General features: G+C 41.2%; 1 protein-coding gene across 1 annotated transcript in view; it reads right to left on the reverse strand.

The window, feature by feature from the left end:
- Positions 1–21,880, reverse strand: part of LOC311298294 (coiled-coil domain-containing protein 148-like) — a 170,515-nt gene extending 148,635 nt beyond the window's left edge. Inside the window, exons 1-2 of the mRNA XM_084421092.1 lie at positions 21,770–21,880; positions 19,218–19,272 (exon numbers count right to left, since the gene is read on the reverse strand). Of these exons, the coding sequence (XP_084277218.1) occupies positions 19,218–19,272 (55 nt within the window). The 5' untranslated portion in view covers positions 21,770–21,880. The remainder of the gene's footprint in view (positions 1–19,217; positions 19,273–21,769) is intronic.
- Between the last annotated feature and the right edge of the window lie 1,857 nt (positions 21,881–23,737).

The following is a 23,737-nucleotide window of genomic DNA, read 5'->3' on the forward strand; positions in this document are numbered from 1 at the left end:
TCTCGCAGTGATGTCAGCTCTCAATCCAAGAAAAGTAGGCGTTCCATTACGTCCGCTGGCGTTTATGTCCCACAAGAGCTCTCTAGCGTCCAGACTGCTATGTTGGAGGAAAAGATTAAACAGAGACAGTATGACCGTCTAAGGCGGCAAGTAGAAGAGGACTCACTGATTGATCTAGAATACCAAAGACTGCAGGCACAAGCTAAAGAAGCCCAGCGCATGCAAGAGGAAGCGCTAGCCGCAAAGGCAGCCCTGTTGAAACAACTAGAACGACAGCGCAAACTTCAAGAAGCAGAGACTGAACTCGAAGTAGCTAAGCTTGTATCCTCCATGCTCTCTGTAGACTCTAGAGCGACCACTCCAGTCCCTACAGACTCTGGTTCTCCAAACGCTCAACAACTTGCATCACGGCGTAGCCAGGCTTGTTCACCGCAGCTCATGTCTTCCGAACCTCAGCAGCCCCTCTTCCAGTCACCCGCTGTGACGTCAACACTGCTGCCCTGTCTTACAGCACTGCCTGATCCTGATGTCTCTGCAGCGTCTCCTAGACCGCCACATTGGGCCTCACCTGCTCCTCACTCTGCGGATGCACCCATGCCCGCTGCACTTGACCCAGGGCCACAAGCATTCTCTCCGCCAGTCCCTGACATTGCACCATCGACTCCTACAGCCGTTCCAGTACACTGTGTGTCATTACCGTCGAATATGCCCTCTCAGCCTTCAGCAGTGTTCACCATCCCGACCTCCGCTGCGTACCCCATGAGCAGCAGCATGCAGCATGTGACACAGCAGCCTGTTACTGCCACACTACCTACTCTTCGCTACAGGCTACAACAGATAGCAACAACGCCTATGACAACACTTCCAGGTCCGTCACAGCTCCCTGTCTTCGGCCACCAAGCATCTGCGATGACACTTCATCTCCTGGTTACGTTAAAGCATCTGTGCCTCTCCCCCCAACTGCCTACTCACCTCAACCGAGTCCAGAGCTCCTGCTCGCATCAGCCTATGGCATTCCACGACCCACGTTACCAGTTTTCGAGAGCGGTGCTGAGAGTGACTTTGCTTTGTTTAAGTTAGCGATGGACAATTTGTTGAGTACTCACCATCATTTCAGTGAACAGTATAAATACCATGTTCATTTGGAACTTCCTAGTGCCCATCAGCTCGCTAAATCCTTCATGTATCATCCCCAGCCTTATACTGCTGCTCTGCAGGCACTTCAAGACAAGTATGGACAACCAAGACAGCTTGTTCAGTCTGAGTTGGGTGCCATCCTAAGCACTCCACCTCTTAAGTTGGGTGACGCCAATGCCTTTGATTCATTTGCATTGTCATTGCATTGCATTGTTTAGTGGGTATGCTGAGAACTCTTGAAGGCCAGAATGGTTACGAGCTTTTGTGTGGCTCGCATGTGGACCGTCTCTTGAGTAAACTGCCACCAACCTATCGCGACAGTTTTGTTGAATACTGCCTAAGTCGGGGTATTCTCCAGACCGGCACCGACAAGACCTACACACTACCTGATTTCGCAGACTGGCTCCAGATCAAGTCCCAAGCGAAACGTATCTCTAGCAGAGCTGCGGCTATGTTCCAGAGTGAAACTCTGAAGCCCCCTGGTAGAGCTAGAGGAGCAGCGGGCATCCAAGAGGGCAGCCAAGGCCAGTTCTCCTGACACGTGAGAGTGTAGCTAAGACTCCTGAGTTGACAGCCCCTAAGTCCAGCTCCAAGCCCAAGCCATACTGTCCCCATTGTGACAACAGGGATCACTACCTCAACTCTTGTGAGGCATTCAAGAAATTGACTACCTCCCAGATTGTATCTTGGATTAAAGATTGTAAACGATGCTGGAGATGTGGATGGTCCCATGCTGTAGAGTCTTGCAACCTCAAACGTCCATGTAGAATCTGAAAAGAGCTACATCTCACAGTTCTTCACGATTCCATCAAAGACACCACCAGTGCTGTCCTCACCGTCAGCCTCCCATCGACCCGGGTTTACTTGGACAGACCGAACCGTACACCCAGAGTCATGCTGAAGGTCGTCAAGGTCCTCCTTCACAATGGACACCACACAATGGAGGCACATGCCGTTCTTGACGATGGGTCAGAGAGAACACTCGTGCTTTTCCCAGTCGTGCAGCAACTCAAGCTTACCTGTACCCCAGAGTTACTTCATTTACAGACTGTTCCGCAATCACACACAGAACTCGAAGGTTCGTCCGTTTCCTTCGAGGTCTCAGCAGTCACCAAACCCATGCAGAGGTTCACTATCCCCAATGCCTTTACTGCGACCGGTTTGAGTCTTGCAGAACATAACTACCCAGTGGCTGCACTCCAACGAGCTTATCGTCATCTGAGAGATCTCCCTCTTCCCCCTGTTGACAGAGTCAAACCACTACTCCTCATTGGTTTTGACATGCCACACCTCTTAATGCCGATACAGCCTGTATGCAGAGGACCAGACGGAGGTCCAATAGCCATCAGAACACAGCTGGGATGGTCTCTTCAGGGTCCCTTGAGCCCCAAGCAGCCCTCACGGTGTTATCAGCAGTGCCTTCATATCACCACCACTCCGCTTCATGATGATCTGATTCGGCACGTCGAACGTCTCTGGCAGGTCGACACCTTCCCATACAATGAGAAGATGGTCATCAGGTCCAAGCAAGACAAAGACGCTCTCGCTATGCTCCAGAACGCCACCACCACTGTGAACGTAGATAGCGTTCAACGTTATGCCACACCATTGCTCCGACGCATGCCCATGACCATATTCCAAACCGACAAGGATGCTGTTTTTCCTAGTCTTCGAAGTACCGAGCGCAGATTGGCACGAGATCCTGAACTAGCAAAAGCCTACTGCAATGAAATCCGCAAGTTGGAATCGGCTGGATATGTAGCCAAGATAACCATAGAAGAAGCACACAATACCTCGGAATCCTGGTTCATTCCACACCATATCGTACAACACAATGGCAAGAACAGGATCGTCTTTAACTGTTCATTTCATCATCAGGGTCAGTCCTTGAACAGTCAGCTGCTTCCTGGTCCGATGCTGGGACCCTCTTTGTTAGGTGTGCTCCTGAGGTTCCGACAACACACGGTGGCTGTGAGTGGGGACATAAAAGCTATGTTCCATCAGGTACGCTTGTTGCCCAGGGACAAGCCAGTGTTGCGGTTTCTTTGGAGGAACATGTGCAGAGACCAGGAGCCTGAGATATATGAATGGCAGGTGCTTCCGTTTGGAACTACATGCAGCCCGTGTTGTGCCATCTACGCCCTCCAGCGCAGTGCCCAAAACCACCCTAACGACCAGGTCAGTCTGGTTAACATAGTTGAAAATTCCTTCTATGTTGATAACTGCCTGCACAGCACTTCAACCTCTGATGAAGCTAAGGATGGACTTCGTCAACTACTGTCTGAGGGAGGCTTTGACTTAAGACAGTGGGCCTGCAACGTACATCTTTGTCATCGAACATCTTCCCGCAGAAGCCCGGTCTGCTAACAGTGAACTGTGGTTGACCAAAGTCAGTACAGACCTACAAGAACCCACTCTGGGCTTACAGTGGAACTGTCTCAGTGACAATCTAGGCTATAATTTGCGATCAACTGAGCCCCTAGAGCCTACCATGATAAACGTGTACAAGACCTTGGCCAGCCAGTATGACCCGCTGGGGTATATCATCCCGTTTACCACCCGGGCCAAGGTTCTCATCCAAGACCTCTGGAAGCAGAATTTGGGCTGGGACGATCCAATAACACCTTTACAGCTAAGAGAGAAGTGGCTAACATGGATACGAGAGATTCCTAATCTGCTTCAGCTGCAATTTCCTCGACCTTATGCCCCAGCCTGTGCTGATTACCCTAGTGCCATCCGAGAACTCCACGTATTTTGCAACGCGTCAGAAAGAGCATACGGCTCAGTGGCCTATTTGCGTACTACAGATGATCAAGGCCACATCCATGTCGCCTTTGTTCTGGCCAGATCCAGAGTGGCCCCCAGAAAATGCCTCTCCATGCCTCGTTTGGAACTGAGTGCAGCCCTGACTGGCGCCCAGTTAGCCAAAGTGATCCAGACTGAGTTGCCTCTTAATCTCCATACAGTCACCCTTTGGTCTGACTCAACAACCATGCTGAACTGGCTCACCTGTGAGTCCTGTCGCTACGAAGTATTTGTAGGGACACGCATAGCAGAAATCCAGACCCTCACAGACACGGCTGAATGGCGGTACATTGATTCAGCTCACAACCCTGCTGACCACATCATAAGAGGCCTGACACTGACCCAGATAGCAAGACCCCACCATTGGAGTTCAGGACCAGACTTCCTCCTTCAACCTTCTGACCAGTGGCCATCTACACCCGTCACTAAGGTAGAATCTGAGATCAGTGAGTTGAGGAAAACTGCATTCATCAGCACTGTCAAAGTCTCCAATCATTTACTTGTGGACCCCAATCAATTCCACACATGGCTAGAGCTTGTTGAGGCCACTGTCAGGTCCCTACACGGCCCCGGCTGTTGCAGACAGTGACTCTTCACTGCAATGCAATGCTGAAGACTATGTTGAAGCAGAGAAACTTATCCTGGCCCAAGTTCAACAGGACTCATTCCCACTAGAAGTCCAAGCTTTGAAGACTGGACAGCCGATTCCAGCTACCAGCCGTTTGGCATCCCTTGCACCAGAGTATGATAAGGACACAGGTCTCATCAGAGTAGGGGGACAGTTACGTAGAGCGAGTGACCTCGACCTTGATGCCATCCACCCGATACTGTTGGATCCTGGTCATTCTACAACGAAGCTGTTAATTAAAGAGACGGACCACCGACTTCTGCATCCTGGTTCTGAAAGGGTGCTAGCGGAATTGCGTCGCCAGTATTGGATACTCCGGGGCAAGGAAGCCGTCCGTAAGTATCAACGCAAATGCCAAGATTGTCAGTTCTGGCGAGCCAAGCCTGAAGTCTCCCAAATGGCCGATCTTCCATCCTGCAGGCTGAAACTTCACCAACCGCCGTTCTATTCTACTGGGGTAGATTATTTCGGCCCCCTTTCAGTCAAAGTTGGTCATCGCCACGAAAAAAGATGGGGCATCCTTTATAAGTGCATGACAACCCAATGTGTGCACCTTGATCTGTTGGAGCACCTTGACACTGATGCATTCCTGCTCTCTCTGCGTCGCTTTATAACAAGACGAGGTAAGCCCATGGAATTGCTCTGTGACAACGGTACCAACTTTGTAGGAGGAGACCGAGAACTACGTGACACTTTTGATGTCATGGCACCCAAGCTTCAAGAGCTGCTTGCTCCACAGAAGATCAGATTCCGCTACATTCCACCTAATGCTCCTCATTTTGGAGGAACCTGGGAGCATGAAGTCAAATCTGTAAAGACTGCACTACGGGTCATTCTGCGAGAGCAAACGGTGCCAGAGCCAGTGCTGCAGACATTGTTAACGGAGGTTGAGGGTATTCTAGATGCCAAGCCTCTCAGCTACGTATCTTCCGATGTTGCAGACGTTGACCCAGTGACTCCGAACCTACTCCTTATGGGCCGTCGTGATGCCTCAAGTCTTTTTTGACTCTACCAACTTGCTCGGAAGACGCAGATGGAGACACAGCCAGGTGTTGGCGGATCATTTCTGGACTGCCTTCATCCGCGATTACCTCCCAAGTTTACAGGATCGGCATAAGTGGAGAAAGGATGGCAAAGAGCTAACTGTGGGCCAAGTGGTTCTTATTGTTGATTCCCAACTTCCTCGTGCCCTCTGGCCTGTGGGCACAGTGACTGAGACGTTGGCTGGACCTGACGGGAAAGTTCGCACTGCTCGTGTCAGAGTTAATGAGAAATCCTACACTCGCCCAGTTGTTAGGTTGATTCCACTTCCTCACTTTGAGGAAGGGCCTTAGACACTGTAGACAGACTTTCTTGGTGTTTAAAATTATCCTGTCAGATAATTGGGGGCAGCTGTGTACGAAAGCCTGTCCTAGGAACCAAAGTTGTTGGCCACACGGACTGATTATAGTGTGACATGCAGGAAGACGATTTGGTGAATGTTCATCTCTACACGCTTGTCTATGCTCTGTATAATGCGTTTATGCCTTGATGTAAGTACATCTGCATGTATGTTATTGATGTCCCACGATCGTTCTGCGGTTACCATCGGCGAGTTTTGAGCGCCGTAGCGGCTGTAATTTGCCGCGAGAGAAACTAAACTGCGTCACCAATGTGTTTACATTAATAATGTATCATTGCACAATTTATCATGACTATTTGCATTGATAAGGCTGTTATTACTGTTAAGGATGCAGACTTGAGTGTTTAATCATTGTTTATTGCATTTGTTCGACTATCATGCCAGTGTGTAAATGATTCTCAGAATATGATTGTAATTATATTTCTTTATTGTTCCTTTAGACCATTAATACAGACATCATTGCCAAAGAATAACTGGTTCAGATGACAACCTAAAGACTGTTCAATAAATCCATCTTTGTGAAGAATCTATTCTCCGACCCGATTCTCTGACCGGAATCCGGTCCATATTTGGCCGCCTCAATCAGCGTATTATAAAGTTGTAGCACGCATCCGCTACAAAGAAAGAAAGAAAGAAATATTATTTAGAAAGAAAGAAAAGTTACGATAGATAGAAAGAAAGAAAGAAAGAAAGAAAGAAAGAAAGAAAGAAAGAAAGAAAGAAAGAAAGAAAGAAAGAAAGAAATATTAGTTATTAGTTAGAAAGAAGATAGATAACTTAAAGCTTAACCCTCTGGGGACCAAAAACGCGCCCGCGCGTTTTGCTCGTTTTTTTTTTTAGCAATGAAAAATAAACACAAAATGCTCTGTTAATTTTGATCTTTCATTTTCGTGTAATACATCAATCGATCCTGTTCAGTTTCTATTTTTTTTCTGTATACTCACAATAAAAATAAAGTGTTTTGCTTTTTGACAAATAAAGAAAAACTAACATGATGCTATTTCTGCCTTCTCTCTGTCAGTAAACTCCCATTTGAAACGCGTTCGAAAATGATCTATAACTCCGCGAAAATTCAGTCAAACAGGCAAACAGACCCACGGGCATAAAGCTTGAGATCGCAGCTTTTAAATGAAGTAATTTATATAAAAAACAAATATTATCAGCTTCTGTAATCTGTATAAAAAGAGAGCGACTCCAGTCGAGCTCATTACGAGCCATTCAAAAGTAATTTGACCACGCCCCGGAGAGCGCGTGCTATTCAAACGCAAATTCTGAGAACCATTTCAGTCTGTGAAACGCCCCCACATCAGCTGTAAACAAAGAGGCATAATATAGCCTAAGTTACCTTATGGAGAAAAGTTTCCGTGCTGATATGAGGAGCAATATGAGGAGCAGATCCCGCTGAGGAGTGAGGTAGGCTAAGTTATCCTTTCTCAAGTGTTAATGTGGAATAACGTTATGGAATAACGTTAGGCCTATGTAAACAAAAAGATGAATCGCGTTTCTATAATATGAATCGCGTTTCTGTGAGATGAATGAAGGGTACATATTTGTAAAGACTGTTTAGCCTAAATATTAATCGCGTTTCTGTGAGATGAATGAAGGGTACATATTTGTAAAGACTGTTTAGCCTAAATATTAATCGCGTTTCTGTGAGATGAATGAAGGGTACATATTTGTAAAGACTGTTTAGCCTAAATATGAATCGCGTTTCTGTGAGATGAATGAAGGGTACATATTTGTAAAGACTGTTTAGCCTAAATATGAATCGCGCGTCTGTGTGTGAAAGAATAAACTGCTTTGCTATAGCCTACTGAGATGAGTAAAAATCGACTGAAATATGTTGAAATAAAATGTATTTGTATAAGCAACGTATTAAACTGCAAATTAACATTTATAGGCTATGCCCTAATATTTCATAAAAACAACGTTACAGTCAGGCGAAGTATGAAAGACAATATTTTGTTGACTAGATTTGGGTACAGTTTTTACTGTAGAATATACTGTCACATCAAATAAGCTTTTCTGCTCATATATATAAAATACTATTTTGTCAAAAATAAAGTCATAGACTAAGATGTTCCAATGTTGGCTATATTCAAACTAATGAATACATATGATAAAATGTAGGCCTATAATCTTTTTTTTTTTTTACAAAGAAAGAGTACTTTTTTGCAGAAATATTGCTGAAATTGTAATTGTTGTAATTGTAACCTTTTTAATAAAATAGCAAAACATATTTACAAGATAGATGTAAGCAAAATCTTAAATGGTCAATATAAGTCTTCTTCAAAATATATATTTTGTCCTTGCATTGTGGCTCAGTCAGTGTCACACCTGAATGAATGGCTAATTATGCAGAGTCATTATGCAGAGTGGGTGGGACTAAGGTGTAAACTACTCCTCCCCCTCGCATATTGGCTTTCCAAGCAAAACCTGTTTTACACCATTTAAATCAATGTATTTTTTTTTGTGAACGATAAAGCAATACTATTTTCACATAATTTTGAAGCTAGAACTCGAAGAGAAAACATCCATTAGTCAAAAGTCTTGTGGGCACATATTTTGTATGAGTTTTGTGGTCTTATTTCAGCAACTTTCATTTTTATTTTTTTAAATAACCACGCATAAACATTATTCTCTTAAAAATACAAACATCTACATTAGGGGTGTCAAAATGAATCGTTTCTTCGATGCATCGCGATGCAGACGAGGACGATTCGGTATCGGTTCAGTAATAGACCATAACCGATTATAATGTACGGACTTTTCTGACGTCATTTGTCGCGTACGTGCATTGTGGCGGAAGCATACAATGGCAGAGGGAGGCGAGACGCGAGTGCGAGAATATTAAAAATGCTCCAACTACTTTAAAAGCCGACATCTGGGCACGTTTCGGCTTTTAGGAACAACCTGGTAAGCACGACCTGCAGAAGACACGCGCTGTACTGTGCGCTCATGTCACACACAAATAGAATATGCAGGAGGTAGGCTAATACCACTAACTTCATAAACCACGTTAGCCGTTTTCACCCCGAGCTGTTAACGCCTGGCAGAGTCAGAGAGATGCGCGGATGAGCTCCAACGCCGAATCCGCAGCCAAAAATAAACAGTCCACCCGCCCCAATAATATTCTCTGATTTAAGTATCCGCACCCGATGGTCAAATTACAATTATTCTGTGTTGTTACGCGTGATTATAAATGGATGATCCATTCGTCACCTTCAACAGCGGACTCGGCGACGGTTGATGCGCGCATCTTTAATGGTAACATAATAGCCTACACTGATTAATGAGCGCTGCTTTTAAATGAACATTTTTGTAAAACAAAATTTATTTGACAGATTTTCCTTTTCTTAATGGCATAAACAAGCTTTACTCCCTTGAAACTTTAACTGGAATGTCACTGTTTCTGTCACTGCGACTTCCCAAGCACACACACACGCGCGCACACATCACTTTTGAAGAGAAATTTAAAATTGAGGATGCGGTGCATCGCGATGCATTGTGATATCGAATTGAACTGAATCGATGACATGATAATCGTAATCGAACCGAACCGTGAGACCAGTGTAGGTTCACACCCCTAATCTACATACATGTTGCTCGCATATTATGGTAGGCCTGTTTGTGCTATATAGAGTGAATTTACACCTTTGCCATTAACATGTTTATAAATAACTGAAAAAAGCACAAATGTCAGAGCATGTCAGAACATCTCAAGGGCCCCAAAAACAGCTTGGTCCCCAGAGGGTTAAATGGGTATCAAGGGCTTCTGACAGTTAAACAAAGTTCAAACAGTCTTGGACATTTGGTCAATGAAAGTCTATGGAATTTTTAGGATTTTTAATATTAATTTAGAAGAAAACTTAAAGTCAAAATCAGTCTGAAAAGATATAGCACACTAAGTAAGAACAGTCTGAAGGTCTGACCGAGTTTGTAACGGACTAAAGTCCAGTTTTGAGTGGAGCATAGGGCACACCGACTGAGATTTTAGAGATCCGGCTAACACTTGGCACTAGTTCAAGTGTAATAATAATAATAAATATAGCTGCAAGCAGCAATTACGGGGTTCAAGCATTTAAGCCCGTCATGCCAACTATGCTGTTGAGTTCTAGGCCAAACCGAAATGTAGGCCTGAAACCATTAAATATCCATGATGGAGAATACACAAAATCTATAATAACAGTGCACCCTAATTCTTTGAAAAAAAATTATGGTTTTAAACATTTGTTTATCAGCTAATGCTGGATAATGATAAAGATTAGATTAAAAAGATGTATTGTCCCTCTTGTGGACAACAGTAGTATTTAAGGCTTCATCTTCAGTTTAAATGTTTGTTAGAATGTACTGTGAGCCCTCTGAGCATCAGAAATCCTTGAAACCTGGCACGTTTCTTCAAAATCAGTTGTTCTCCATATCTACACAGTTTTGTGAAGTTTCACGTTGTGCATACAATATATAGACATGTTACTCACAATGGGCCATACCAGAAATATATAAAAAAAATTATCTGCTAAACGGTTTCATCGATCAAAATTCTTTTGATAACTTTTTGCCATGAGGGTCCTTAGATAATGCATGTGAAGTTTCGAGCAATTCGGACAAACGGTCTATGAGGAGTTCGTAAAAGTAGAATTTTCAAATAATCACAAATATTTAACAAATTATTTGATTGACAGCAGTGGTTCTTGAGGAAAAGTTGTCCAGAATGAGGAGATCTATCAAATGATATGCATATTGTGTGGATGTGTAAAACACTACGTGATTACAGAGACATAAAACTCGTTAGCGCCATCTAGTGGCCGATTTCTTTCAAAATTCTTACAGGCCTCTAGGGCCATGAGTTGAACATGCCCACCGTGTTTTGTTCCGATCAACCTTTGTTAACCTTGTGTAATAGGTGCTCAAACTTCACTGGCTAATGGCGGCCATGTTTTTCGAGATAGGCCAATGGGCCACCTATGGGCCAATCGGGGTCATACTCTGATAGCTTTTTGCCAGCTATAGCGCCACCTATGGTCCGATCTGCATGAAACTCTGCATGCTTCCTCACCATGTTATGACACATGCTCATCAATTTTTGTGAAGTTCTGCTTCTGTTTTCCTTTAGGATTTATAGACTTTTGAGTGTATTTTGTCACGCCCCTTTTCTAAATGACCCTGTTACAGCCACCCAAATACAAAAGTTCAAAACCAGGGACTAGTTCGCAAAAGTAGGTTTGGACAAAATTCGACATAGCGGAAAAGTTTTCCTGCCTAAATCGAAATTGGAAAAATCCTAACAATTACAATAGGTGTTCAGCACTTCGTGCTTGAACCCCTAATAATAATAATAATAATAATAATAATAATACGTTTATTTTTTATAGCGCCTTTCAAGAATCCAAGGTCGCTTCACAAAATAATACAAAGAGTTGACAGACAAAGAGACAAGCAATCTGCTTATTATAAAAATCAAACAAGCAGAAAAGCAGATGGAGACAACCAATAACTACAAATAAATAACATGAGAAGTTATAGAATCAAAGAAAACATCAATTTCGATAAAGTAAATATGTAACATAAAAAAATTTAAAGTGGAAGACAGAGAAATAGAAAGGAAAATAATTATTTACTGAGCATGGTGAATAGATGAGTTTTAAATTGAGATTTGAAAGTCTGGACTGGAGGTTAGGGGTGGCACGAAGATTAGGGGGCAGCTTATTCCATAGCTTAGGGCCTATAACACTAAAAGCCCTACCACCCACAGTAGAGAGTTTATACTTGGGTACGCCAAGCAAATGGTCATTGTTAGATCTAAGGGCCTGGGCAGGAACATATGGTTGCACTAACTCAGCAAGGTATTGAGATGCGGGGCCATGACAGGCTTTATAAACTAAGACTAAAAGTTTAAACTGGATGCGATTGACCACAGGAAGCCAGTGAAGTTGGTAAAGGATAGGACTGATATGTGCAGATTTTTTATTATATGTAAGGACTCGAGCAGCAGAGTTTTGCACCATTTGAAGGCGATGTATATGTGGATATGCCGCTAAGGAGTTACAGTAGTCCAATCTGGAGGTTATGCATGGATAACAGTTTCAGCATCTCCAAAGTTAAGAGAGGGGCATATACGAACAATATTCCACAAGTGGAAGAAGCATGATTTAACAATAAGACCAATGTGTGAGTGAAAACATAACGAGGAGTCGAGCAAAACTCCCAGATTCCGCACAGTTTTTGAAGGCCTAATCTGGACGCCATCAATATCAATAAAAATGTAATGCTGGAGTAAACTCTGTGATTTAGGGCCAATCAACCTAAATGATTGTGTGTACTTAGTTAATTCATCAACCTAAATTAATGAATGTACTTAGACTGTAAAGGCTAAAAAGGGAATTTCTGTTTAGGACAACAAAATGTTGATTGACCAACCTAAAGGGTGAGCCTTACCTCTGTTTAATGAAATGTTCCTCTAGCTAAATGTAAGTGGGAAACCTTGGCTTGACCAAACTAAAGCTACATCAGAGAAGTAATGTTGTTCTGCTTATAGACTATCTGTAGTAGTGGTACCCAAGATCACAAACGCACCAGTTTTGGTCACTAGACAGAGGTATTTGACTATACTGTTTAGAAGGCCGCCTTCATTGCTCTATCTAAAAGTATTTTTTGTCCCCATAGATCTGTAATTTAAGTGACACTATCTCTAGTCAGAGGTCAAGAGTTAAACAGAATAATCAGATGTCTAGATAAATTATCATATAAATGGTCAATAATAAATTGCCATTCTAACCTAAATTCGAGGTTTTGATAAAATGGAGTCAAAAAAAAAAAAAATGGAATTAAATTATTTTTGCCATGCTAAAAAGACAGTAGCACGCAGTAAACCTTCACCTGCTTATTGGAAACTGTTGTTGGACTGATTGGGCGGGCCTTACAGCTGTATTGTCCAAATGACAATGTTATGATTGGTATATGTACTATAAACACTTGTGCATTGTCATCATGGATGTCAATTAGCACTGCATTATTCATATACTTTGATGTTATAAAAGTACCCCGAGATGGCTTGAAAAACACATAAATCACATATTGTCGTAATAGTGTTTATTGTCTTGACGTTTCATCAGTCAAAACGTTTCTACTTCTTATTGAGCTACAGCGACAGCTGGATGCCTTTGTCCATATTTCCTGGAACGGTGGCTGCATCAGGAATTGCATACTTCGCAACTATTAGTCCATGAGCCAGGGCCCCAAATTTGGTCCATCGGTATCATCTGGGAGGGGCAAATGCTATCATTGTTTTTTGGCAAGGTATACACCCCTAGTATTAGAAAAATCACGATAGCAGTGCAGCGGTGGTAGCGAAATCACTTTTTTGAGCTCATGAAGTTACTAACCCCCTAAAATAAATTCCGTTTTTGAAATCTGGTATATATCTGGTTTAGGCTCATGCTAGGGATATTGTCAGTATTCTATAATATGGTGCTTGGTATCGTTGGAAAGGGGACCTTTTAGGCTTTCATTTAAGCTCAGTACTGAATCTGTCTGACAAACACAGAGGTCACAAGACTTCTTTAAACCAGAAATAACACACATTTTTTCACAATTTCCGCCTAAACTGTATGCTTTCTTTTATAGTTGTTGAGTTTTGTGTCCATGGTGTTCTTTCATGCCACAGGGATAAAAGAAAGCATACAGTTTAGGCGGAAATTGTGAAAAAATGTGTGTTATTTCTGGTTTAAAGAAGTCTTGTGACCTCTGTGTTTGTCAGACACAAACTTTAGGGGGTTAGTAACTTCATGAGCTGAAAAAAGTGATTTCGCTACCACCGCTGCACTGCTATCGTGATTTTTCTAATACTAGGGGTGTATACCTTGCCAAAAAACAATGATAGCATTTGCCCCCCCGTTGATACCGATCAACCCCCCTGGCTCATGGACTATATATAGTAGGCTAAAAACAGTACGTGACAAAAGAAGTATATACGAATTCCCAGTACTCATAAAAGAGTAGGCAAAAAGTAACCAGATAACCTACTACTTCTGGCGAGATTCTGAAGTGCGCATATGATGGACACTTTATTATCCCATGAGGCCACAGGAGAGAATTTGTGAATGGCTGTGAGGTGCCCCAAGTTATAAATAATAACAAATTAATTGCGAGTGGGTCACGGGCCGATGAGACAAATCATTATTGTAAGACACGGAACTCTCATTTCATGGTAAAACGTAACAAACATTTTAAAAGCAACACTTTTACTTTCGTTTTCAACAATGTATTTCTCTTCAGGGAAAAGCAATCACGGAAAACATGCCTAGAGCACCTTCTAGTGGTCATTATATAAAACACAAAGAAAAAAACCTACATGAGATTGCTTTATAACTTAACAGCTTTAACTAAAAATATACACAAGCTTAACAGAAAACAGAGTGTTTTCCAACAATGATGTAATGAAACGGTGATCATTTAAGTTTGAAGGGAGTAAAGCCTGTGTTTAGGCTACTAAAGAAATGTAATTTTGCCAAAGAAGAACTTTTATTTTAAATAAATGTTCATTAAAAGCAGCCTACTTCAGTGTGATATGTTACCATGTCATCACGATTAACACTGATAATTTGAATAATTGTAATGTGATGATAATTTTTAATTTTAATTTGTTACATTTATATAGCGCTTTTTCTGAGACCTCAAAGCGCTTTACATAGATGGGGGAATCTCCTCAACCACCACCAATGTGCAGCATCCACTTGGATGATGCGACAGCAGCCATATTGCGCCAGAACGCCCACCACACACCAGCTTACTGGTGGAGAGGAGACAGTGATGAAGCCAATCAGTGTATGGGGATGATTAGGAGGCCATGATGGACAGAGGCCAAGGGGCAGATTTGGCCAGGATGCCGGGGTTACACCCCTACTCTTTTTCGAAGGACATCCTGGGATTTTTAATGACCACAGAGAGTCAGGACCTCGGTTTAACGTCTCATCCGAAGGACGGTGCTCTTTTGGCAGTATAGTGTCCCCATCACTACACTGGGGTGTTAGGACCCACACAGACCACAGGGTGAGCACCCCCTGCTGGCCTCACTAACACCTCTTCCAGCAGCAACCTGGTTTTCTCAGGAGGTCTCCCATCCAGGTACTAACCAGGCTCAGCCCTGCTTAGCTTCAGTGGGCAACCAGTCTTGGGCTACAGGGTGATATGGCTGCTGATAAGGTGCAGATATCTAAATCAGAGAATATCAAAGGTTTATGTGGATGGCGGGTGGATGATTTATCTTTAACAGCGGGTTCGGGTGATGTTAGAGCTGATCTGCACATCTCTAGCGCACAAGCCCTAGAGCCCCCTTTAAAGTTTAAGTCAATGCACAGACTTTTTCTTGGTTCAATTTGCACACTGAACATGGAGCTCTTAATTTTGAATGCTCAAAGTGCACCATATTAATGAATTTATCTTCAAAATGTAGCAGGATGAAGGAGGACCCCCTAGCACCAAGGTCCAGCCACCACAGTTTCATAAAATCCTGTGGGAAACACAGTATATGATAGTGTCCTTAAAATAATTAATAATTAGCCTAATAATAAAACAATTTTTGTTGAAATACCTAAAATATGTGCTTGTAAAAAGTGTTTTCTTTAACCATGATCAAGATTTTACCACCTCTGCCTCGTTTTGAACCAGGAAAAACCCTGATACCATATTGAACTTTTTTAATGCTCGCAAAGTAAGTACTAATTCAAAATAAGTACATGCTCAAAGAGAGTTTGCGATTTCGGATGCTGCTGTCATGAGTTATTACCTCTATGAGTCTGTTTTGGACTTTCTGTGTAAGGGTGCCCTTCGGCTACGAGTATGAATGAAACATACATTACATGAGAGCGTTTAGCACTCCATAATGTTCACATTGCCTCAATTTGGATAAGAATAAAATGACAGGTCATGCATAGACTTTGTTGTCTCTTTGAATTTAAACCTAGATATATTTACATTGGCCCATGAAAAGCTCTATGTGAACACACATGCCCAAAAAAGTGAGGAGGACAAATTGACATTTTATTAAAAGTGTGGGGAACACGCCGGGAGAGGTATTTTGATTCAAGATTATGAGGGCACATACATTAAAAATAAACAATGATGAAAAAATAATTTATTTTAAAAAATCCATCAATTTTGATTTCGACTCCCATTCAGCCGCTCCCATTCATAAAAAAAAAACTCCAGTGTGGTCGTCATGAAAGCGTTTGACAAAACAACGTCCCTCAGCTTTTAGCTAAAAATTTTGCACATTTAGAGATACAGTATATTGATAAACTATTAATATATTACTATTATAATATTTACTGAATTTATACCCAAAATGGGCCGATGTAATCATTATGAGCGCTGGATACTCTGATGTAATGGCCCTGTCCCAAATGGCACACTTCATATGCACTTTCGGTTTTGTGGACTTACAATGGCTGCTGCGTGCGCGTGTCCGTTAAGTACGTGAGACCGTAGGGTGTCCCATTTGTCATTTTAAGCCTCAGAAGGGTGCTCGCGAGCACCCCCTTTGCAGTCGATATGCGCCCTCGGTGCGCACCGAGCCCGCACTTCTTCCCAACAGTCAAAACGGCATTACGTAAAAGTACGGACTCATAGGAAGACCACGAGTGCTTAGGGTGCCATTTGGGACAGGGCCACTGTGTTTTCAATACACACTGGCAGCCTGAGGGTGCCCTATGCACATTTAGTCCATATATGGAACGCATGAAGAAGAGCCATATCATGTGACATTCCAGGAACTCCCTGACATAAACAAGGCTTATCAGAGATCTGTAAAATGCAGATAAAGATGTTTTGGAGACAATAAACATGATTGCAACGATATATGATTTATCTGTGTTCTTCGAGCCATGTCAGGTATTTTGATAATAATAGATTATATTTAAAATGTAATGCTAATCGATATAGAATTTATCATCGTGCAGAATACTATAAAATAATATATTTTCTGAATGATTTTTTTATCCGAAGCCAAATCAGATCACAGAAGGTTATTTAAAACCCTTGACTTGCGTTATAAAGTAAGTTTGGACCAAAAACATGGTTTTACTTTCATAAATTGTGTATTGATGGTGTGCTAAGCTAACATGCTAGCTAGCCCTGATGCACCTGCCACCTAGCTGTTATTTTTATGAACATTTTTAAATAGGAATGCTAACTGAAAAGAGAATTTGATTCAGTTTCAAATGTGAAGTGAGAACTTTGATAAAAGAAATAAGGGATTGAAACAGCGTGAATAGTTAGTTAGTAATTATAATGAAAAGCATTATTTAGAGCCATAACCAGGCTGGAGAGGTGTGAATGTGAGCAGGGGAGACTGAGACTGAGGCCCCGTCCACACTACTGCGTTTTCGTTTAAAAACGGAGACCTTTTGCTACGTTTGCACCTCCCGTCCACACTAAAACGGCAAAAACGAAGACCCAAAACGTTTAGAAGTTTAGAAACGCTGCCGACCCGTTTTTCGTTTTGAATCTCCGGAGGGCATTTTAGTCTGGACGGGTCAAAACGGAGGACTTTAGAAACGATGACGTAGTAGAGGCTCACGCTCAGCTCTATGATTGGGTGTCGTCAGTCATGGCGTATATCTTTGCTAGCAGCTTTTGTGCAAGTAAATTCTGCATTTTACAATGCTATAACTACATACATGCGCCGGAGGCAAGCTATCATTCGAGCGATCTGTGACAATTCCCGTGTGCAGCGGCGGTATCGACCGTACATGGAGGGTCGGTTTTGAGTTAACCCGGGAAGAACCAGCGCATGGTGGGATAATTTTATCAATGAAGTTGTGTTTACACCGGCACGCGCATGCCCAGTGTTGGTGAATGGTCACGTGATCCGCGTTTTCAGTCGTTTTAATGTGGACGGAGATCAATTCTAATACGCAGCTAAAACGCTGGTGTGGACGGAGATCGTATTCGTTTTAATTCTCCGTTTCTAAACGAAAACGCAGTAGTGTGGACGGGGCCTGAATGGGGCTCATTTGCGCCACAAAACAATAGAGACAATAAACTGAATGGATGCCTGAGAAGATGACAATAAACATCAGTTTGCATTTTAGAGTCTAATCAAAATAAAGTCATAGACATGATCTTGAAAAACATTTAACTAAATACAGAGTTTTAGACTTATCATCTTCAGATTTTAAATATAACATGGTCAGACATGTGGCTTTAGCTGCAGTGTATTTCTAGATTGATACAATGCCAACTTCAATTTTATTTTCATGAAGATATTTAATAAAATTTGATTTCTAATAACTTTACAAAACTTTGAAGCTATTTATAAAAAAAATTCATTATGACAATAATTCATTCTAAATTTACAATGAACTGCCAAAGTGTCAGCTTTCAAATGAGATCATACTTGTGCTTTTAGTGCAAAGGGTTCATGAACTGTATCTGTTTTAGTTTGGGTATGCCATTTCTGGGGACTTTTCAAAAGTGGGGTTGCTGGCTAACAGGTTAAAGGGTTAGTTCACCCAAATATGAAACATTATGTCATTATTTACTCCAAACACGTAAGATCTTCATTTGTGTTCATTTTCTGAATCTTTTTGATTGAATTTAGATTGAATTTAGGCTTTTATTAACATATAAACATTCATCAACTCACACATCAGTTGTGGCAAACGGAGGCTCAAGCATCTTTGCTTGACATGCAAGAACAGAGTCAGATAAACAAGTAATAAAAACTCAGTGAGTGTTTTAGCGCAATTTTCTCACGTCATGGGATCACAACACTCAAAATTAAATTTTTGAAGCATAAAGGAAAGGTTTTTGATCAAATCTTTTTTTTCTAATATTATTGTAAATTTTAGAAGCTATCGATTGCAATTTGTTTCAACTCGATAGCTATTATGGTTGCCGAGAAATTTGCAAAAAAATGATTTTTTTCTGGAATTTCCAGGAAATCCAAAATCTTTTCCTGGATTTTTTTTGTGCGTTCCCGAGATTAGACCTTCCTTAACATAATGCCGAAAACCCGAAGTCTCTAGGTGGTCTGGTTGAGGAGTAGATAGAAGTGCAAGATTGGTGCGCACAGACAGAACGAACAGAAATCACGAGTTAACAATCGCAATTTTGTCCGGTGGAAAATTGCGCTAAAAAAAGCTAACCCAGCTTGTAATTAGGTTGCGTAATAAGGGTGAGTAATTAATGACAGAATGACATTTTTGGGTGAATTTACCCTTTAAAGTCTGATCACATCTGCCCTACCTGTGTCTTCAGAGCAGTGATTTGTGAAGAAAGTACAACAATCTCTGCTACACATCTGTGAATAATTCAGGAGAAAAAGATTTAACATTAAAGACGATTCCAAATGTAGAACTTTGTATTATAAATGTAAAAAATGTGATGCATATAAATATAACAGGCTTAGAAGACAAATCATATTCAGTAATATTATCGATTTAACTGCAATTGAACTGATTTAGTTTATCTGCATTGAATCAACACTGATAGTCCAGTCATTTTATGAAAAAAGGTTGAACAAATTGCAACAGAAGCAAACTCAACTGATTTTGTATCCTCAATATGTCCTGAGTAAGGAACAAAAAGCCCAGAAGAATCCCATTAGGGGAAAGTTTCGAAAAAGACCCAAATATAGCCTATTTATACGCCTATTCATTCTTTTTCTTACGTGAATAGAGTAAAAATTTTAACCTTTAGATATCACCATGAAAATTACAGAGCTGATTACTTATGTTGTAAAGTTTTTCTTTCTTCAAAGCAGACCAGGAGACGTTGGGATCACGTTCAAACAGAAGAGTTTCTTTATTTGAGCGCGGCTGCGGTGCTTCCAACATAATCTAACTAATGTAACTTTTCATGGTCTCTTTATAGGCATTTCAGCGGGCTGTCCTAGGTGCTGAACTTACACACAGCCTTTAGGGATGACAATAGAGGCAATTACCCCCAACTGAGATAACTGTACCTACCCAAATTGTATAAACAACACATGGTCACAGTAGGAAGATTAAAGACTTCCCCAAATGGTATAAACAACACATTGTCACGAGAACTAAGACTATGTGACATTCACACACACAGTTCAACTCTTAGTTTTCTTATGTGATGTTATGTAAGGGAGTAGGATCAGCAGATCTAAGCATATTTAAAATAGATTCTTAAAATTTGTAACCCTTCACTTACATCAAGACAAACAAAAAATGTATTACAAGTTTTTTTAAATTGTTTGTTAACATGGACAAACGGTGCATAATCTAATTACGTAGGCCTATGTGCTAATTTGCATAAATACCACAACAGATCTAAACATTGGGTATACCCAGGTGAAAATGTCTTGTTGTTGACATATAACAGTAAAATACTTAATATTAAGGTCTGAATGGAACCCATTTAGGCAACCCATGAGCATTAATATATAGAGGCAGAAGAAGTACTTTAGAAACCAGCCTTTATTAATTTTTAAGAGATGGGGTTTGGGGCTGGGTCCGTGGGACTGTTTATGGGGGACGAGTCTGAGGGAAGAATAGGAGACAATGGTAAGGAGAATGCAGAAGACAAAAGGTAGGCAAAATAAAAAGTGAATCCCCAGAAACAGTCCCACGGACCCAGCCCCAAACCCCATCTCTGCAATAATAATTAATAAAGGCTGGTTTAAAGTACTTCTTCCTGGCTCTATGCTCATGGGTAGCCTAAATGGGTTCCATTCAGACCTTAATATTAAGTATTTTACTGTTATATGTCAACAAGATTCAACAAGACATTTTCACCTGGCTATACCCAATGTTTAGATCTGTTGTGGTATTTATGCAAATTAGCACATACGTAATTAGATTATGCACTGTTTGTCCATGTTAACAAACAATTTAAAAAAACTTGTAATACATTTTTTTTTTTGTCTTGATGTAAGTAATCAGCTCAGTAATTTTTACAATTACTCAACAATTTTTACCCTATTCACGTAAGAAAAAGAATGAATAGGTGTATGAATAGGCTATTTTTGGGTCTTTTTCGAAACTTTCCCCTAATGGGATTCTTCTGGGCTTTTTTTTTTTTCCTTACTCAGGACATATTGAGGATACAAAATCTGTTGAGTTTGCTTCTGTTGCAATTTGTTCAAGGTTGACCCCCATTTTGGCTTAAAATGACTGGACTATGACTGAATATTTGAATAATGACAATTCTGTAGAGCTGCTTATAGCTGAATGTAATTTGTAACATAATTGATTGACTTAACAGCACTGATACAGTAATTTAACTGAATTGAAACAACATTTAACTAAACTGAGCTAAAAACAATGACAGATACTGCGCTGCAAACATCAACCACACCTTTAACATGTCAATGCTGGCAAATCCACGGCCACACCTAGCTGTGGATTATCTGTTACATAGGCTAATAAATACTGAGTAACGTTAGTCTATAGTATAAATACTATAATTTGTCCATTTTGATTTCAAAATGTGTGACTTTAGCTAAATATAAAACAGTGGCGAAATGTTTTCTTTGGGGACATACAAACATATGACATACATAACGTTACAGTCTAATCTTATGCAGGGCTTATTTACGGTGTAAAGTCAATCATTTAACGTTACATTAAAGATTGACTTAACGTTAGACATATCCTATAAGATATGTAAGTTAACTTAGATCTAACGTTAATTAAACATCTTAAAATATTTGCAGACCTTCGCAGAGATACTTCACAACTAATAAACAGAAGACAATATCTTCAAACAGCAAACCTCTAAAACCCCTAACACAGAATAAACGCATATTTAAAAATGAATTAGCCTACCTTAATAATGGTTCTGTTGCAAAAGCTGTTACTTGTGTATTCAGTGTAACCACGGAAACTGTTTTCCTCTTTCCTATTGGCCTATTCCATAACACAGCCACCCAACCAAGCGTCCGTTCTACCGGGTAGCGATATTTTTTTTCCCAGGATGGTAGGGGAAGACTCATGAATATTCATTGAGGAAGTCATCCCTGATTGGTCTGATGACCTACCCCTAACCCCGCCCCTAAACCTACCCGTCACTGGGGTTAAGACCAATCAGGGATGACTTCCCTAATGAATATTCATGAGTCTTCCCCTACCATCCTGGTAAAAAAAAAATCGCCTCCCGGAGTATGACAGTGGTTCAACATCTCTATCTTACCTGTGTGACATTAGACACCTCTCTTTTACTGTTTTGTTACTTGATGACATTCGCTCATCAATCCATGCACTACTCTGACCTACACCAACTACGAACATATTATGCTTGTTCGACTTCGCGCAGAGAATAGAGAGATGAGAGGGTCTGTAGTGTTGCCATTGGAGAAAGCGTAACGGCTATGTGTGAATATTCCCAAACGATCTGACAGTGCGATCTCTTTGGGTTATGCAATTTAATTTTTATAAATAAAAAAATTATAATAAAAAAAAAAACACATTTGTCTGTATTAAAGAAAAAATTATTGATAAACATGTATTTGAAATGGAATTAAATAACAAGTACTGTGGGTGTCTTGTTCATTTTATTTATTTTCATATAAAAGCAACAGAACTCGAATTACATCCAGTTTATTAGCAACACTGTGCACGAGCGTGAATCCCGCGATATCCATCTTTGATCTCACAGGTGTCAGATCCACTGCGAGAAGAGAGATCTGTCCGGCTTGCCTTCGCTTTTTTCACTCCTCCCCTCACTGCAGCCGTCTACTCTCGGCTACATTTCAGACAAGGCAAGGCGCATCTCAAACAAGCCTCCAGTGTGGTTCGCCTGGCTCTGATGTCACGCTGACGTATGTCAAAAAACACTCGCGAGCGCAAGGCGCACGTCATATAAAAGGCTTGTTTGAGATGCGCCTTGCCTCGCCTGAAATGTAGACGAGAGTAGGCGGCTGCAGTGAGAGGAGGAGTGAAAAAAGAGCAGGCAAGCCGGACAGTTCTCTCTTCACGCAGTGGATCTGACACCTGTGAGATCAAAGATGGATATCGCGGGATTCACGGGATTCACGCTCGTGTTGCCAATAAACTGGATGGAATTTAAGTTCTGTTGCTTCTATATGAAAATAAATAAAATGAACAAGACACCCAAAGTACTTGTTATTTAATTCCATTCCAAATACATGTTTTTCAATATTTTTTTCTTTAATACAGACATATGTGTTTTTATTTTTTTATTTTTTTTATAAAAAATTAAATTGCATAACCCAAAGAGATCGCACTGTCAGATAGTTTGGGAATATTCACACATAACATAGGCTATACACATAAAACATGATATTAGAGTTTTAAAATCAAACATTTTAAAAGACAACAATACATCACAGTTGTTTAAACCAATGAGCATTAAGCTGTGTCGTCAGCAAGTCGTTTCCCATCATGCTTTATTATCAGCGCAGTCGGTGAAGAGCAACTGCGCTCGACTGCAGAATCCGACACGTGCGCCTTGCGCTCGCGAGAGATTTTTGACATACGTCAGCATGACATCAGAGCAAGGCGGACCGCACTCGGACACATTTCTAACCGGCATGCATCTCGCGGTGATCACCGGTGATCGATTCTGCGCAGATTTTGCTCATCTCAAACAAGCCTATTGCCTTGTTTATACTTTCGCCTGGCTCCGCAGCGCGAGTCTCCGCAGACTGCGCGCGCACCTCCCCAAACGGACGAGGCGTTTATACTTGACGCGCTCGCCGTTGTACTATTCTTTGAAACGACAGGGGGCGACTCGAGTAATTGTCCTCTAAACCATCAGGAATCAGCAGTGAGAAG

The sequence above is a fragment of the Rutilus rutilus genome (genome assembly GCF_951802725.1).
Source record: "Rutilus rutilus genome assembly, chromosome: 10".
Taxonomy (NCBI): Eukaryota; Metazoa; Chordata; class Actinopteri; order Cypriniformes; family Leuciscidae; genus Rutilus; species Rutilus rutilus.